The sequence below is a fragment of the Pelobates fuscus genome, chromosome 3 (assembly GCF_036172605.1).
Source record: "Pelobates fuscus isolate aPelFus1 chromosome 3, aPelFus1.pri, whole genome shotgun sequence".
NCBI classification, from domain to species: domain Eukaryota; kingdom Metazoa; phylum Chordata; class Amphibia; order Anura; family Pelobatidae; genus Pelobates; species Pelobates fuscus.
The window spans coordinates 66,735,160-66,752,273 of NC_086319.1; the positions used below are offsets into that span (position 1 = coordinate 66,735,160).

General features: G+C 34.6%; 1 protein-coding gene across 1 annotated transcript in view; it reads right to left on the reverse strand.

Annotated features, from left to right (window-relative positions):
* Positions 1–17,114, reverse strand: part of PTPRQ (protein tyrosine phosphatase receptor type Q) — a 239,119-nt gene that overhangs the window by 170,053 nt on the left and 51,952 nt on the right. Inside the window, exons 8-10 of the mRNA XM_063447145.1 lie at positions 12,670–12,798; positions 11,388–11,534; positions 2,819–2,991 (exon numbers count right to left, since the gene is read on the reverse strand). Coding sequence (XP_063303215.1) covers positions 2,819–2,991; positions 11,388–11,534; positions 12,670–12,798 — 449 coding nt within the window. The remainder of the gene's footprint in view (positions 1–2,818; positions 2,992–11,387; positions 11,535–12,669; positions 12,799–17,114) is intronic.

The following is a 17,114-nucleotide window of genomic DNA, read 5'->3' on the forward strand; positions in this document are numbered from 1 at the left end:
GCAAGTGCCGCGCGCGCATTCAAGCTGTCAATAGGAAAGCCTTTTTCAATGCTTTGCTATGGACGCTCTGCGCGATGGAGGCATAATATGCCTCCAGCGTCGCAGATGCGCCTGTGGTGGCTGTCCGGAAGACAGCCACTAGAGGTTGGATTAACCCTGCTATGTAAACATAGCAGTTTCTCTGAAACTGCTATGTTTGCATCTGAAGGTTTAAAACCTGAGGGATCTGACACCCAGACCACTTCATTGAGCTGAAGTGGTCTGGGGTGACTATAGTGTCCCGTTAATTTTGGTGGCAAATTTCTATTTAGCTTTAGTCATACCTTTTGACTAAAATGACATTTTAGTTTTATTCGTATTTTAGTCATCCAAATTGTTTTAGTTTTAGTCTTATTTTAGTTGACTAAACCTCAAAACTTTTAGTCGACTAAAATCTGACTAAAATTGCTTGTTTACAAAATTAAAACTGCTGCATAGTCTCCACTAAAATGTCAATAATTGACATCTGTGCCTACACAGATCTCCTGATCACTTTTGACCACCTGTTATCTATACCTACTTCATATTCAAAAGATCCTACACCAATTTCTCCCATTGCTGGACTAGGTCCAACGTGCCTTGATTTAGTAGTCAAAATTGATTGGGTCTTTTAGCACATATAGCCTGTTGAGGAGTTTAATGACAAGATTGTCAAGTATGTTGTGAGTAATCCATGGTAGTTGGCTGAGCTGAGTTCCCAATTAACTCATTAAGGACTCAGCAGGTTGCCAAAGATCATACTTGCACTGAAGTTCTATTCAGGTATACTTAACTTGAAGTGTATCAAACATTGTTATAAAAATTAAATTGGTAAAACATTAATTCATCTGCATTAACTACCGTATTTATCGGCGTATAACACACACTTTTTCTCCCTGAAAATAGGGGGCAAATGTTGTGTGCGTGTTATACGCCGATATACATATTTTTCGCTCCATAAGACGCACTTTTTTTCCCCTCAAAAGTGAGGGGAAATGTCTGTGCGTCTTATGGAGCGAATGTGAAGGTTTAATTACCTGTCTTGAAGCGTGGGCCGGTGTTCAGCGTGCACCGCGGTACTGGAACTTCAATTTCAGGTTCCGGTTTCCGGCGGGACTGAAACGAAGTGCGCACTCAGTGTGCACACTTCCTTTCAGTCCCGCCGGAAACCGGAACCTGAAATTGAAGTTCCTGTACCGCGGTGCGCGCTGTGAAGCCGGCCCACGCTTCAAGACAGGTAAGTAATTATGGGACAAGGGCAGGGAAAGTGCACTATGGGACAAGGGAAAGGGGGACACTATGGGAGTGATGTAGAATTATTAAAAATCTTTATTGAACCTGTATTGAATTATTGTACTAACTCCATTTTAACCTCACACTGTGACAGACCCTCCATTTTGTCCACATTACCTGACAGATCCTCCATTTTAAACTACATTACATGATAGAATTTCCCAGCAACATTTAATACAATGAACAGAGACTGTATTTTCTATAAAGACATGACTAACCCCGGAATTGCTGAATCTCCTGTAATTTGCAACATAGTATAATCTGAAGGCCATGAGAACACTGTACTAATGAAATGTTCTATTCATAAAAGAACCTTGCACCTGACCACGAGACTGACATCACTAACTACGTAAAATGACGCCCAAGCCCCCCTTTCCACCGAGTAAACCTCATGCTGGGAAAGATGGCGCTTGAGCCATCCGTCCACACCCGTGTCCAGAACAATACCACCTCTCGGTGGGAGGACACTTAGCTAACCACTTAGTTTTTGAGCCAATTAATCATATTGATGGGTGGACACTGACACAGACACTTAACAATTAATCCAATTAATGATGTTTATTTACTGATATCTCGATAATCAATGATGATGCAAAATCCCCCTTAAAAGGGCCTGCGAGCCCGCTCTTGCTTCACTTGCCAATAAATTTCCTCGAAGTTATTTTAACCTGAACTCCGTGTGTCAGTCTGAATTACTTCTGCGTATACGCAATATAATTTTCTCTAATTTGGAAAGGAACAGATAGACATTTAAACATCTTTGTTTATTTCTAAATTATACTATAACAGGAGGGGGGAGAACACTATGGGATGAGGGGGGGAACACTATGGGAGGGAGTGGAAAATACTATGGGGGGGAGCATACTATGGAAAGGGGGGGGAACACTTTGGGATGAGGGTGGGGGAACACTATGGGAGAGGGGAGAATACTATGGGAGGGGGGGGGATTTCCTTCTTAAAATGAGGTGCGTGTTATACGCCGGGGCGTGTTATACTCCGATAAATACGGTACTTAGCATGTTGATTTCCAGTTAGAATTATTTGCAATGCAGTTTGTAAAAAGACACTGTCCACTGACAGAGTAAAGCCTCAATAGTCGTATTCACTAAACCAGTCATGATATAAAAATCTCCAACTATTATTATAAATATAGCTATTTAGGCCTACTTTTTTAACTTCTTTCTAAAGTTGTCTTTCACTTTTGACAAAAGTTGTGATTTTAAAGCTTAGTGAATTAACCATAATGACTACCCAGCCCAAATCTGAACATTTTCTCGGGTTACTTTTTAATTGGAAGCAGTGGCAGGAAACACTTGTATGTGTGAAACTATAGAGTTTGTGTAAGATGGGGGAAGGGAGAGTGAGCTCTCTTTAATCCTGATGGCAGATTAGGGAACGTGTGAAAACACTCACACTGCAATAAGTGGTAACTAATTGCTTAATGCAAAAAATAAACAAAAATATTCAAAGAAACAAAAGAATAAAAAGGAAAAAAAAATCAAAGTACCTTAGCGTTTCCTGTGAGAATTGTGTTTTCAATGACTACTCCTGTGGCATTGACCTGTGCCTTAACTCGGTATTGGATAATGATACCATTTGGTTGTGGTGGTCTTCGCCATTCAACTGTCATAAAATCAGACTCCACTTCTTTTGCATATAAGTCAGACACAGCACTCGGTACTAGTTGAAAAAAAAATGGAAAAAGACAAATGTTACTAATATTGAAAAACACAGAATAGTTAATTGTTCTTGTGGTAATTATTAATAGTAAGTTGTATCTTACCATTGACAAATGTTGTGAACGTAATGTTTTTAATTCATGACTGGCACAGTCGTTATAAACAAATAAAATATATATTTTTTAAAGTAGTGTAAATTGTGTAGAAAACACAAATGTGGATACTTCTGCTTTTTAACTGATGTCATTAAAATCTTTTAACGAGCTATAATTTTTTTACAGCTGTGTTGCCAGATTTAGATCCACTTTGTTTTGGTGGACACATCACTTTTTTCATGCTGTTGGGCAGTACATAAATAGTGCTGACACAGAGTATGTAGAATTCATGTGCTGAAAGAGGAAAACCAACTTCTTATTATTAAGAAGGATTACTTGATTTCCTTTTTAAAATGTATATATTCTACACAGAAAGAGGCAGTTTTTTTGCAGTGTACCAATGAACAGCAAGAAGACAGGAAACCTTGGCATTCTGTTCCTTAGAATAGGAAGATTTTTTTCAGCAGCAAACTAAGGACTCATTTCCAAATCTAAGCTTCCGTTAGCTGTCCCTATTAACAACAGCCAGTAGTTAGCAGAGTCTACTAATGACTGACTGGTTTCCAAACTCAGCACTAACTATGAGAGACACTTCCTGTTGTGGGCCAAATTAATCTGTCCCTCTTTTCTGTCCCAATGTTCCTCTTTGTTGACATGTCTGAGTGTATAACAGAGCTCCACAGCAATAATACTCCCAGTAATGTGTCTTTAAACTACCATAAACGTGTTCAGAAATAAGTCTGTGTGATAAAAAGATAATTGTTCTTGTTCTAAATTACATTTTAGTTGTATAACTTATTTGTAAGTGACCTAAAACACAAGAACAGCCACAGCCATAAAATGAAAGTGTCCCTCTTTATCGATTTGAAATTTTGGGAGAGACGTTTATTTATTTTTTCTGGCAGACTGGCAATAAAACCTTCTTACAAAGATACCAGCCACTCACATAGATAGATACTGGCTGCAAATGCACAGGAACACTTCCTGAATAAATTGTTGTCATAGCAACCACAACTTGCCAGTAAAAAGTGGTCACTCTGAGCAGGAGATAGTGACAGTGTATACAATGTATTAAACTGTGATTTTGTGCTATGCCAGAAATATATCTATATAAATGTTGAGATCCATTTGTGGTATGTAAATTTTGCATGTAAGTGATACATGTACTTTATATATCCAAAGAATAACTTTTTATTTATGTAGAGTTTTTGTTTTTTTTAATATATATATATAGATTTTTTTTTATATATAGATTAATATGCTTTGATATATGCTTTATGTTTTCAATATAATGCCATATGGTCAATGTGTATGTTTCCAATGGATGTATAGGCAGTTAGTTATTGTTAAATATTTTACACCAGGTAAGAGGCTGGTGGTTTAACGACTAGTGGCAGCTGTAGTGACAGGGTTGTAAACAAGATGGAGACCAGTCACAAAATAGCAGTTGCCAATTTTTGTTAAAATCAATATTGATGTTGATCCATCAAAGACCAGGAAACTTTGCTTTATTTTTTTTTTTTTTTTAAATATATGAGTTATTTGTGAGGGGGCAAGGGTACTTACTACCTTTTATATAAATATTGTACAAACCTAAAAATATATAAATAAAATAAATAAAAAAGGCCCTCTGTATTAATTTAATTTATTTTGCACTCAGATTTGTCTGGTTTTAACGGCAAAATAAAGCTAAAACTAGCAGCAAAAATTAATAAAAAAAAAATATCCAAAAGCAAATAACATAACAAAACATGAAGCAAAGGGATATTTGATGGTGTCTGTTTTAGTACTGTCACATTTTTTTTTTGTGTTCATTGTGTTATTTGTTGTCTTTTAAATCTCACAATTTCTTTATTGAACTTTAAACAGCAGCAAACAAAGGATACCACTTCACAGCTTAGTGGCTCTTTTATTTATGTTACTGTCATTCAAAGGATATTGGCAGTTAATTAAGAGATCACAGTCTTTGGGATCAAATATAGACCAGAGGGCCTGCTGCACATTAAACAAATCAACGTAAGAGTCCAACTAATGCAATGCTAGTAAAGTTTCACATCACAAAACTTGCTGCGGCCACGTACTCTGAAAAGACTTCTTTCAATGTACAGGTACATGGTTTTCCAGTGCTGTAGGGTAACACATAAAAAGTGATGCCCAAGAATATTTAAAATGCCAAACCTGTAAGGAGCAAGTCAATTACATAATCTTAACACTTCCTATAAGAACCCTTCTGCAAATAATTAGTTGATCTCTTTTGGTAGCATGTGATTTCTTCATAATATTGGCATTATCCTTGTACCTCCGAACAGCATGTGACTCGTATGACTATCCGAGAAAATTTGTAAACAGTAGCAACTCCGAATTAAAGGAAACAGGGAGGTCAATAGATATTGCTATTAACAGTATCAATGTTGACATTTGTAAATGGATGACTGTCCTGTTTGGTAGTGTTTACAGTTTATCACATTTCCCAAGCACACTCGAAAATTGTCAACAACAATACTCAAAGGTTATTAGCAATGCACAATTTAAAAACAGTGATCAAAACAAATTATAATTCATACAAATATATATATATATATATATAATATAGATATCTTCTGTATGTGTATATATTTGTATGTACGTATGTGTATAGATATATATGCATATATGTACATATATATGTATGCATACAGTCTCAACCACTCACCACTTAAAGAGGTCATTAACTGGTTATCTGGATAAATTAAAAATAAATAATATAGAAGCATCAAGTAAAATAAAGCAATACATAGGAAAATAAACAAACTTTCACCATCAAAACGTGTATCATTTTATGCTATTTGATATAAAATTTTGAATGAAAATTAAGTTTTACACTTGGTTTACTGATAAAAAAAACCAAAAAACCTTGTCTTGATATATTGAAAGGGCCATATAAAAGAGAAGACACTTTGTTTTCATGCTGTAAAATGCATTTGTCAAACAACTATTAAATGTGTACTGTTTGTGTGTGGGGGGTTTCTGTGTATGTGAATGTGTGTTTTTGCACACCTTGCAATACTTCCTGTTTTGGGAATCAGCTCATGTTGTTGGAAACAAACTAACTTTCTATACATTATGCTAAAGGAAAAGTTATGTAGTATAATATATAGATAACAAAAAAAGGATTGTTGAGTAATTAGCCTTTCCAAAGCAAAAAGTAAAACAGATAAACATGTTCGCCAAATAAAATAATAATTGCACAAAACAACAGAATTCATAATCACTTTTTAAATTATATTTTAAGCTACATTTGCATGATAAAAAAAGGTTATCTTCAATGTAACATCGTGCCTCTTGCCAAATTCTTTGTATAAGACATCACGTTTGATATTCTGATTTGAACAACCTTTGAACAGTGGTAGTGGGCAAATAATTCGTAATCCAAATACAACATTCGGAGTCAGTAATGCTTGAATTATAGGGTTAGTGAAAAAATTGTTGTGGGAGTCACATAAACTCCCAACAAACTCACAGTTGGTCTTCATATTCTTAATCCCATACTCATTGTGTGATGGGGTACAGGTTCATAAAATTGATCTCTCATTATTATGACTGACTGGTTTCCAAACTCAGCACTAACTATGAGAGACACTTCCTGTTGTGGGCCAAATTAATCTGTCCCTCTTTTCTGTCCCAATGTTCCTCTTTGTTGACATGTCTGAGTGTATAACAGAGCTCCACAGCAATAATACTCCCAGTAATGTGTCTTTAAACTACCATAAACATGTTCAGAAATAAGTCTGTGTGATAAAAAGATAATTGTTCTTGTTCTAAATTACATTTTAGTTGTATAACTTATTTGTAAGTGACCTAAAACACAAGAACAGCCACAGCCATAAAATGAAAGTGTCCCTCTTTATCGATTTGAAATTTTGGGAGAGACGTTTATTTATTTTTTCTGGCAGACTGGCAATAAAACCTTCTTACAAAGATACCAGCCACTCACATAGATAGATACTGGCTGCAAATGCACAGGAACACTTCCTGAATAAATTGTTGTCATAGCAACCACAACTTGCCAGTAAAAAGTGGTCACTCTGAGCAGGAGATAGTGACAGTGTATACAATGTATTAAACTGTGATTTTGTGCTATGCCAGAAATATATCTATATAAATGTTGAGATCCATTTGTGGTATGTAAATTTTGCATGTAAGTGATACATGTACTTTATATATCCAAAGAATAACTTTTTATTTATGTAGAGTTTTTGTTTTTTTTAATATATATATATAGATTTTTTTTTATATATAGATTAATATGCTTTGATATATGCTTTATGTTTTCAATATAATGCCATATGGTCAATGTGTATGTTTCCAATGGATGTATAGGCAGTTAGTTATTGTTAAATATTTTACACCAGGTAAGAGTCACATAAACTCCCAACAAACTCACAGTTGGTCTTCATATTCTTAATCCCATACTCATTGTGTGATGGGGTACAGGTTCATAAAATTGATCTCTCATTATTTGGGCATAAAAAATTTAGATTTTTTTTTTTTCTAAATACTGGGCCAAGGCAAATCTATGGATTCCAAATTGTTCTCCGGACAATTTTGCAGATTAGATGATTATTATGAGTTCGTATGGTGTATGGGAGCAGGCAAGTGCCTGCAGGCTGTGAAATTAGTTCTCATGATACTAAGCATTAAAACTATAAAACAGACATCCTTTGGAACAAAACTGCCCAACTCCAAGTTTTGGAGCTTGCAGTATAATGTATTAATAAAAAAAAAAATCAGCATTTACTATTAGCTGAAAAAATCCTGGAGATTGGCACATAAAGTTTTACATTTGGTAAAGCATCCACAAGGAGATCTGCTTTTTCATCTTTCTGCCAAGTGTAAGTGTACCCTGATAGGGGATTATTATTTTGGTAAACAAGTGTGCCTTTGGTTATTTATTTTTGACAGTGGTAGTAAGACTCATTAGGTCATCAGTGGCTGCAATTGAGTCACAATAAACAGGGTCTGTATTTCTTAGGCATGCATAGCTCTCTATAAATGCTCACTCATGCTGTGTGGGTCATACTGATGGAGAAAGAAGTGATATATGATGTCATATCTCATGACTTGTTACCTACATCTGCCAGCCTGATATATATCATATACATCTATTTATGCCACCTAGAACCATTCACAAAGAGATCTATGTGTTTTATGTGCAAAAAAAAAAAAAGGTACTCACGTCTACTTCCCCTGAACCTAAAAATTGTCAGCCCTTATGTGGATGGGAAACAAAATTGCTGAATACTGTAGTTGTGGTGTTTTGTTGAATAGTAACTACTTTTGTTTGTTTATTTATTTGTTTGAAACATAATCATTAATTCTAAGGATAAAATTGCCTAATTGTGTTAAAACTACATTCAAAGTAACAGATACAAAAGAAAGACCAATATTTATTGCAATGGGGAGTCAACAAGTTAAAATTCCTAGGTTATGCTGCCACCTCGTGGATTAACCAAGAATTGCAAAATTAAACATATAAAATATATCGGTGTTTTCAGTCGGTATGAATTAGTTATCGGGGAGATACGGTTAGTTAAAATAGGTTATTCAAAATGTATTACAAAGTAGTTATGTTCCTTTGATTAACATAGTTATTTTATAGGTGATTGATTCACTAGAGATCATAATAACTGAATTACACAAAAAGGTCTCTATTCACTAAATATTGCTATTTTCAATTATTAAAAAAAATCAGGTAATGTATAATACAATCAAGCACAAAATTAGGTATCTTTTTGAAATCATGCATATTGTTGGTTGTAATGTTTTAGAGTGCTGTCTAAAAACTATACAAATTATGGTCTTGTTTTTTTAATATTGTTAAATAATCTTTCCAGCTAATTTAATATTTTTGGATAAACTTTCAAAATGATTTAATTTCTGTATTATTAGTTTTCTATATATAGCTATATATTTTTTTAAACTTTTTTTTGTCAATCTGTCTTTTATTGAGACTGCAAGATATAACATACAGAAAAAAGAAAGAGAGTTAATGTAGATAGTTATAGAGCATAATTACAGACACATGCACAGTGTATAATAAACTCCTGCGTACGCCAGTCTCATTTCTTAGTTACGTAGATTAAACAAATAGGATCAATAATGCTACCCGGACTGAACATGTGCATACGATATGCTAACATGAAAAATGCAATCAGTCAGACGCAATAACCAAGACAAAAACTTGTTAATCCTCTCATTTCTTAGTGAATATATAATGCAAGCTGTCAGGCACGTTTAGGCTAACACTAGATTTAAAGTGGACGTGTGTAGATCATACGCTAAAGTATAATATAATATATCAGCCGCATGTATGGCAAGCCAGTGGGGAACGTGATATTTCCCCCACGGTCCCAAAAGAGGGGAAAAGGGACTGTCAGGTAAGCTTATGAGGGCACAGTGTCGCGCCCAATGGGAGAATGGCCGCTTCACTCACCAGGCCTTCCACTAGGCCTCTCCGAGACAAATTTACCCAGTGTAGTCACAACGATAGATCCGGGGGCACCACTTCAGGTTCCAGACACGGGTGAGTCCCAGATTTGAGCACTAGTGCAGACTGATAATGCAGGAATCTGCTTATAGTAAAGATCAAGCTCAGAACCCTTACGTTTCACATCCAGCTGCCATGAGGCTCAGACCCCGCCCCATAGCTATATTTTTGATATATTTTTTAATAGTTAAAAAAAATTATAATTTTAAAAGCTTGTCCAAAATTATTAAAGAATTTGCAAAGCCTGTCGAACAATATTAAATATAAGCATATGGAAATATATATTTTTTCAGTTTGAGCTATAATAACATTTCTAGATTTGATATGTTTTTCGTGTGCTCATTGCTTCAAATTAGTGTTTGTTCTAACTTTGTTTTTTATCAGTTTATCGATTGATTTGAATGATGCAATAATGAAAGATGCTATACAGTCTTTTGAATATTATGGCATACAGAATTTGCTCACTTTCACATAAATCACATTTATTTAGCATGAACCAAATAAAGACACTCCTCACCTACCGACTGGGTTCCGTTCCTACAACCCGGTCGTAGAACGAATTGATCGGTAAGTGAGGAGTTAAGGGATTCCCTGCTCTGATGCATTCTTCTATGTTCGGGGAAATGTCCCTGAACATAGATGAACGCAACAGAGTAGGGAATCCTTCTAATCTATGTTTGGGGAAATTTCCCCAAACTTACATTTAAGGGATTTCCTGCTCTGGTGAGCATGTCTGTGTTCAGGGACATTTCCACGAACATAGAAGAACGCACAAGAGCAGGGAATCCATTTAATCTATGCTCAGGGAAATTTCCCCGAACATAGATTAGAGGGATTACCTGCATTGTTGCGTTCGTCTATGTTCAGGGAAATATCTCTAAACATAGAAGAAAGCAGCAGAGCAGGGAATCCCTCTAATTCCAACGAAGGCTCGCACTTACCACCTCACGTGAGAGCTGGTCGTCAGTGAGAGCAGTCGTGATACAGGTAGGTCGCAAAACGAGGACCACCTGTAATACCGATTGGAATGTTACATCATCTAAGTTACTTATCTTTCATGATTTAATTCTCAATTATGGCCTTGATTTAATATATTTGGATACGCTTTCCAAATAATCACAATCTGCTAAAAAAACTTTTGAAATTTTTGTTTGAAAAGCTTACCCATATTTGCACCCCCAGAAACCAAAATAATGATTATAACTGTGTTACTAAAATAAGTAGTAAAGAAAACTACATGGTACATGGAAAATCTACAAGCAACACAAAATCCTATTCACAAATTACTACTAGTGCCAAACGCAAACATTTACCAGCAACTCAATATACAAGCAATAAATTACTTATGGTACTGAGCACAAAATAATTATCAACAATTCAATATTCAATTAATAAATTAGCACTAAGTATCAAAATGATCAACAATTTTAGATTTAATTATTCAATTGTGCTAAGCACAGACATTAACCTACAACACGTTATTTGATTAATAAGCAAAAATGTTTTCAAAAATTCAAGGTTCAATTAATATAGTACTACTACTACTAAGCAAAACAAACAAACAAACAAAAAAACCTCACTATTCAATTAACATTTTACTACTCATACTAAGAGCAAAAATAAAGTATTTGTTATCATCTAGTTGTTTTACCCATTATGAGTATGTGACTTTGTTTTTTTTTCTATTGTAGCTACAGAATAAAACCTTTTTCCGTATACTGATTTTCAGACATTTGCAATGAAGACTAAGGTACTGTAACGAAACAAGACTGTTACCTTCTGCTGGAGTGTAAACAGATATGTTGGCTCTGGGCCCAACACCTGCACTTGTTTCCCCACTGATGTATGCATCATAGGTCGTGAATGGTGTGAGGTTAGAGAAGGTAAATCTGAGATCCTTTGTGCTGTTATCGAAAATATGACCTGTTGAGAAAACCACATTATCATACTTGTTGAAGAAATCAAATTAACATTACTGATACAAACCAATGCAGTACACCTTTCAGTCCATAGTTTTATATAAATAACAGGTGTGCGTAACAGTGTTACCATGATATCCGCATCTGGGAACTTACATGTATTTTATTTTAAACTAGGTGTAGCTTTGAATTTTACCCCAGTCAATGTAGCTGCTATTGCAAGATTTTGCAATTAAAACATTATTTTACATTATTATTTATTGATCAGGACCCAAGGTGGGTCCATATGCTATTTTAGTGGATGCTCAATGAGAGAACATGGACATCATATACATCTGGCTCCAGACAACTGCCCACGATAAACTTGTTACTATAGCAGCTCTGTCTTTTGCAGTGCGAGAGACCTCTCTAACTGGTTTAGAAAATGTATTATTTGGTTATACAGTTACAGTTATTTGGTTATACAGTCTGAATAATCTCAGAACTGGAGAAGTCATTAAACATTGCATTTTCAGTTGTATTTGGGGAAACTAATTGAATCACTCATTGCAAACAGCTGAAAGTCTGTAAATGTTAACAATAAGCCTGAGTCTCAATGGCGGGTTGAATAATTTTGGTTACAACTGTATATTACATAAAGGTTGAAGAATAGGTTATTAAAGTATATATTTTAAAATTGAAGTATGGAATGCCAGCTTGTGCAATGTGCGTAACTTGTATCACCGTAAAAAAAAAGGTTAAGAACATTGTTTTACAGTGTTCTACAACAGCATACACCTAATGTTATCTGTGTACATCTATGTACAAAAATATACAAAAATGTGTGAGAATAAATATGCACAAAAAATTGCAACTATGCTTTATTTGGTACACATTTCTAAACTAAACTTAAACACCTTTAAAAATAATATTAATACCAATACAGTTTTCATGAATTTGCAGCGAAGCAGGAGCATTGTTTAGTAACTTAATTTATGCAGGTCAATCATGATAAAATTTTAATTTACATTTCCTACTAAGTAATAAAAATAAAGTTAGAAACAAATAAATAGATTTAAAAAAAACATGAAACTACTTGAAAATGTATTAAATATCCACATAAAATTCTGAAATAATGGGAATTATTGTTTCAAACTTACCACTGGGTCCATAAAGTTCGACCTTGTAGCTAAATTTCCCAGTGACAATAGTTGGAGCATCCCATGTAACAGAAAATGATCTTGCTGTGATGTTGCCCTTAGCTAGATTTTGTGGAGGATCTTCAGGGACTGAAACAAAATGAAACAAATACCACCTTTATCATAATTGTTTTGTAGGAAAAATTCTTGGACGTTTATTTGCCCAAATAAAGTTTGAAAATAATATTTGGAATTGTAACATCCTATCCTTACCTAGTCTCAAAGGTAAGGACCTAAATAAATATAACAATTTTGGAATTAAAAAAGTGTTGACTATATTAAATTGTCCCAACCACGAGATCTCAATTTTACTCCATTTATTCAATTGCTTATCAAATAAGGTATAAATATCCCCGTAGTTCTTGTATATAATATCCTGAATATTAAAGGATAATTTAATTCCTAAATATTCAATATACTTCAAGTCCAATTGAGCTGAACTTTAGATTTAAGAGTGGATAGTTCTACCTCAGATATGTTCAAAACCAAAATTTGAGTTTTCTTTATATTTATTTTATAGTTCGAAATTTTCCCAAATATTTCAATTACTTCAAACACCTCTGGAATAGCATAGAAAGGTTTCATTAGGGATAGAAGCACATCATCGGCAAGTAGGGAGATTCCATTTCCGGATATCACAAAGTTATATCGAACGTGCCTCATCGCGAATGTAATGATATGGAATAAAAAATATATTCAAATAAATGTCTGGTTCCAGATAGAACAAGAAAACTAACCATATGTCAATTTAAATACTATATTCTGGTCAATTAACTTAGATGTAAGGAAAAAAAGAAATTATTTAATTAAATATTTTGATTATGGCTGTGCTAGAAGTTTTAAAAATGTTGAAAAGTAAACTTAGTCTTTCAGAATCGATTCTTATACCAGCCCCATTTGAAACTCTGCATTATGATATGATCAATATGGATCTTTACAATTGGACATTACGAGGGATAAATAAATATGCAGATCTTTTTGTTCTTTTTGATAATAAAAAAATTATAAGTTTCCTGGGTTTACAAGATAAATATGATATACCCTATAACTAAACTTTTTGTTACCTAAGGATTAAACATTTTCTAAACTCAAAACAGGTTATATTTGAACACACTATCTTTGATTATTTGATTAAACTTATACAAGGGAGGGAAGATGTGGAAAAAACACTACCAATAGTGAAATGGGAAAAGGATTTTAATATAAACCATACCCCCTTATGAATGGTACTGTACCACCGCTCAAATAAAAGAAATATATTAATTGTATATCTTTGATATAACTTCCTTAAAGATCTTGTATAGATGGTACTTGTTTCCTTCTACACTACAAAAAATGTATGAAGCTTATTCACCTCTATGCTGGAGATGCCATAAAGAGACTGGTACAATATTCCATATTTGGTTTACCTGTGAGATATTAAATGATACTAAGATGCGTATATCTTCTCTGATTTTAGACTTAACTCGAGAGATAATATTTCTCACACCTTCGCTATTTTTATTTAATTTAGATTTACCATTAATGGAAATTTTTTGTTTTAATATTTAATTACCCATATTCTTTATGCTTTGAAGTTTTCTATAGCTCGTCACTAGAAATCGACTGATTCTCCACTATAGCAAGAGATTTTAAGCCAAATAGAATATCAGTATATAATGGAATGTAACTTTACTAATAAATCAGGTAAATCTGTTTCATATCACGATTTATGGTAACCCTGGATAGTATATAGGGAAAATAAAAACTCACTTTATATTAAGGATGGCTTAGAGGTTTAAGATAATTATTTTCATGATCTCCTAATAAAACTAAAGTTCCCTTGGATATACTTAACCCCTTCACGACGGGTGACGGACGAGGTCCGTCATCCTGGGGATGCCCTTAACGACGGGTGACGGACCTCGTCAGTCACGCGGTAAAATTAACCCCAGATCGCCGCAATCGCGGCGATCGTGGGGTTAATGGTGCTCCGGTCTGCCTCTGCATTAGAGGCAGACCGGGAGCACCGGATCGGGCTGTCCCAGCTCATGTGCCCGCTCTGACAGCATGTCAGAGCGGGCACATGTGCTCTGTATACTCACCTCCGCCTCCCTGCACTTCCGGGTTCAGTGTGAAGTGCAGGGAGACGGATCTTCAGTGATCCTGCCCCCTGGTGTTAAAAAAAAAAGTTAAATTAAAATCCCACCCCCCTTTACCCATATTAATAAAAAAAACCCTTCCCTGCCAATTGATCACTGACTACAGTGATCAATTGGCAGGGATTACATTTTAATATGATCTGATTTTTTTTTTAACCCCTGAGGGTTAATTCTTTTTTTTTTAACCCTCAGGGGTTAAATTTATTTTATTAATTAATTTAAATATTTTAAAATTATAAATTTAGCTAGCTGGGGAGGGTGGAAGTTAGTGGGGAATTGGGGGATTTAGTGTTAGGCTAACTAGGGGTTAACGTTAAAAAAAGTTTTAAAATAAGCTTTAAAAAGTTAAAAAATTAAGTAAAAAAAAAAAGTTTTAATAATGTTTAAGTAAAAAATAAAAAAAATAAACCCTTTACCCAGTCCAAATAAAAATTAACCCCTTGCCTGCCAGTCTATCACTGCCTACAGTGATCAAAATACAGATCACAGTATTATACTGTGATCTAATTTTTTTTTAACCCCTGACGATTAACTTTTATTTATTTTTTAACCCTCAGGGGTTAAATTAATTTAATTAACTAATTTAAATATTGTATAATTAAATATTTTGCTAGCTGGGGTGGGTGGGAGTTATGGGAAAATGGGGAATTTACTGTTAGTGCTGCTTACTGCTAGTTAGGGGTTAACGGTAAAAGAAAAAGCTTAGAAAAATGTTAAATCTGTAAAAAAAAGTTTTACGAAAGTTTAGGAAACTTTAAAAAAATGAATAAGCAAAACAAAAGTTTAAAAAATAGTTTTAAAAAGTAAAAAAAGTTTTAAAAAGTAAAAAAATACATTTAATAACGCTCATTACCACTACACCTGGTACAAGCTAGCGGAAAAATGATCCCACGCTAAGGTTCAAAATATGCCTTTTGAAATACCCTGGGATGTCTTCTTTAAGAAATGGTATGGCTTTATGGGGTATTTGGATTATATAGCCTGGTAAAATACTCTAAAATGGGACATGGGCACAGCGTAAAAATTTAAAGTTTGAAAAAAAATGGAATGGCTGTGTCCCAAATGTGCCCCTCCGATGTCCACATATACCTGGCAAAGGTACATACGGGGGTATTTTTGTACTCAGCCGACATAGCTGAGCAACATATAAAGTATTATAGAGTGGTGGTACACATAAGGTTTGCAAATTATACTGTGTAAACTCACTTTGTGTGTCAAAAAGGCAGAAAAAACGCTTATTACCACTACACCTGGTACAAGCTAGCGGAAAAATTATCCCACGCTAAGGTTCAAAATATGCTTTTTGAAATACCCTGGGGTGTCTACTTTAAGAAATGGTAGGCCTTTGTGGGGTAGTTTGAATTTAAAACTTACGAAGATGCTTGGAAATTGCACATAGGCCCAGCGTCAAAATTCAAAGTTCTGTAAAAACTGATATGGCTTGGTCTCCAATATGCCACTGTAGCTTCACAAAATAGTGCCAAAGACATTCATTGGGGATGTCTTTTTACTCAGAAGACTTAGCTGAGCATAATTTGAAGGTTTTGAACTTAGTGGCACATATGAAATATACAAAATGCCCAGCAAAAATGCAATCCGTATGTCAAAAAATGCACAAAATTATTTTTTACCACATACTTTGGCATATATTGGTGAAAAAATGGGGGCATGCTAAGGCACAATATGCACCTTATGATATACCCTGGAGTGTCTACTTTTACAAATGGTAGGCCTTTGTGGTTTTTTTTTGAACAGTCAAACTGTTATAATACCCCAAATGGAAGCATAGGCTCATTAAATCCGTCTCTCAAAATTCAACTGTGAATACTGAAAAGGACAGGTCTCCTGTATGGCACTGTAGCTTCACGAAATAGTGCCATAGACATACAATGGGGGTGTCCTTTTACTCAGAAGACTTAGCTGAGCATAATTTGGGGGGTTTGAACTTAGTGGCACATATGAAATATACAAAATGCCCAGCAAAAATGCAATCCGTATGTAAAAAATGCACAAAATTATTTTTTACCACATACTTTGGCATGTAATGGTAAAAAAATGGGGGCATGTTAAGGCACAATATGCACCTTATGAGATACCCTGGAGTGTCTACTTTTACAAATGGTAGGCCTTTGTGGGGGTTTTTGAACAGTCAAACTGTTATAATACCCCAAATGGAAGCATAGGCTCATTATATCCGTCTCTCAAAATTCTACTGTGAATACTGAAAAGGACAGGTCTCCTATATGGCACTGTAGCTTCACAAAA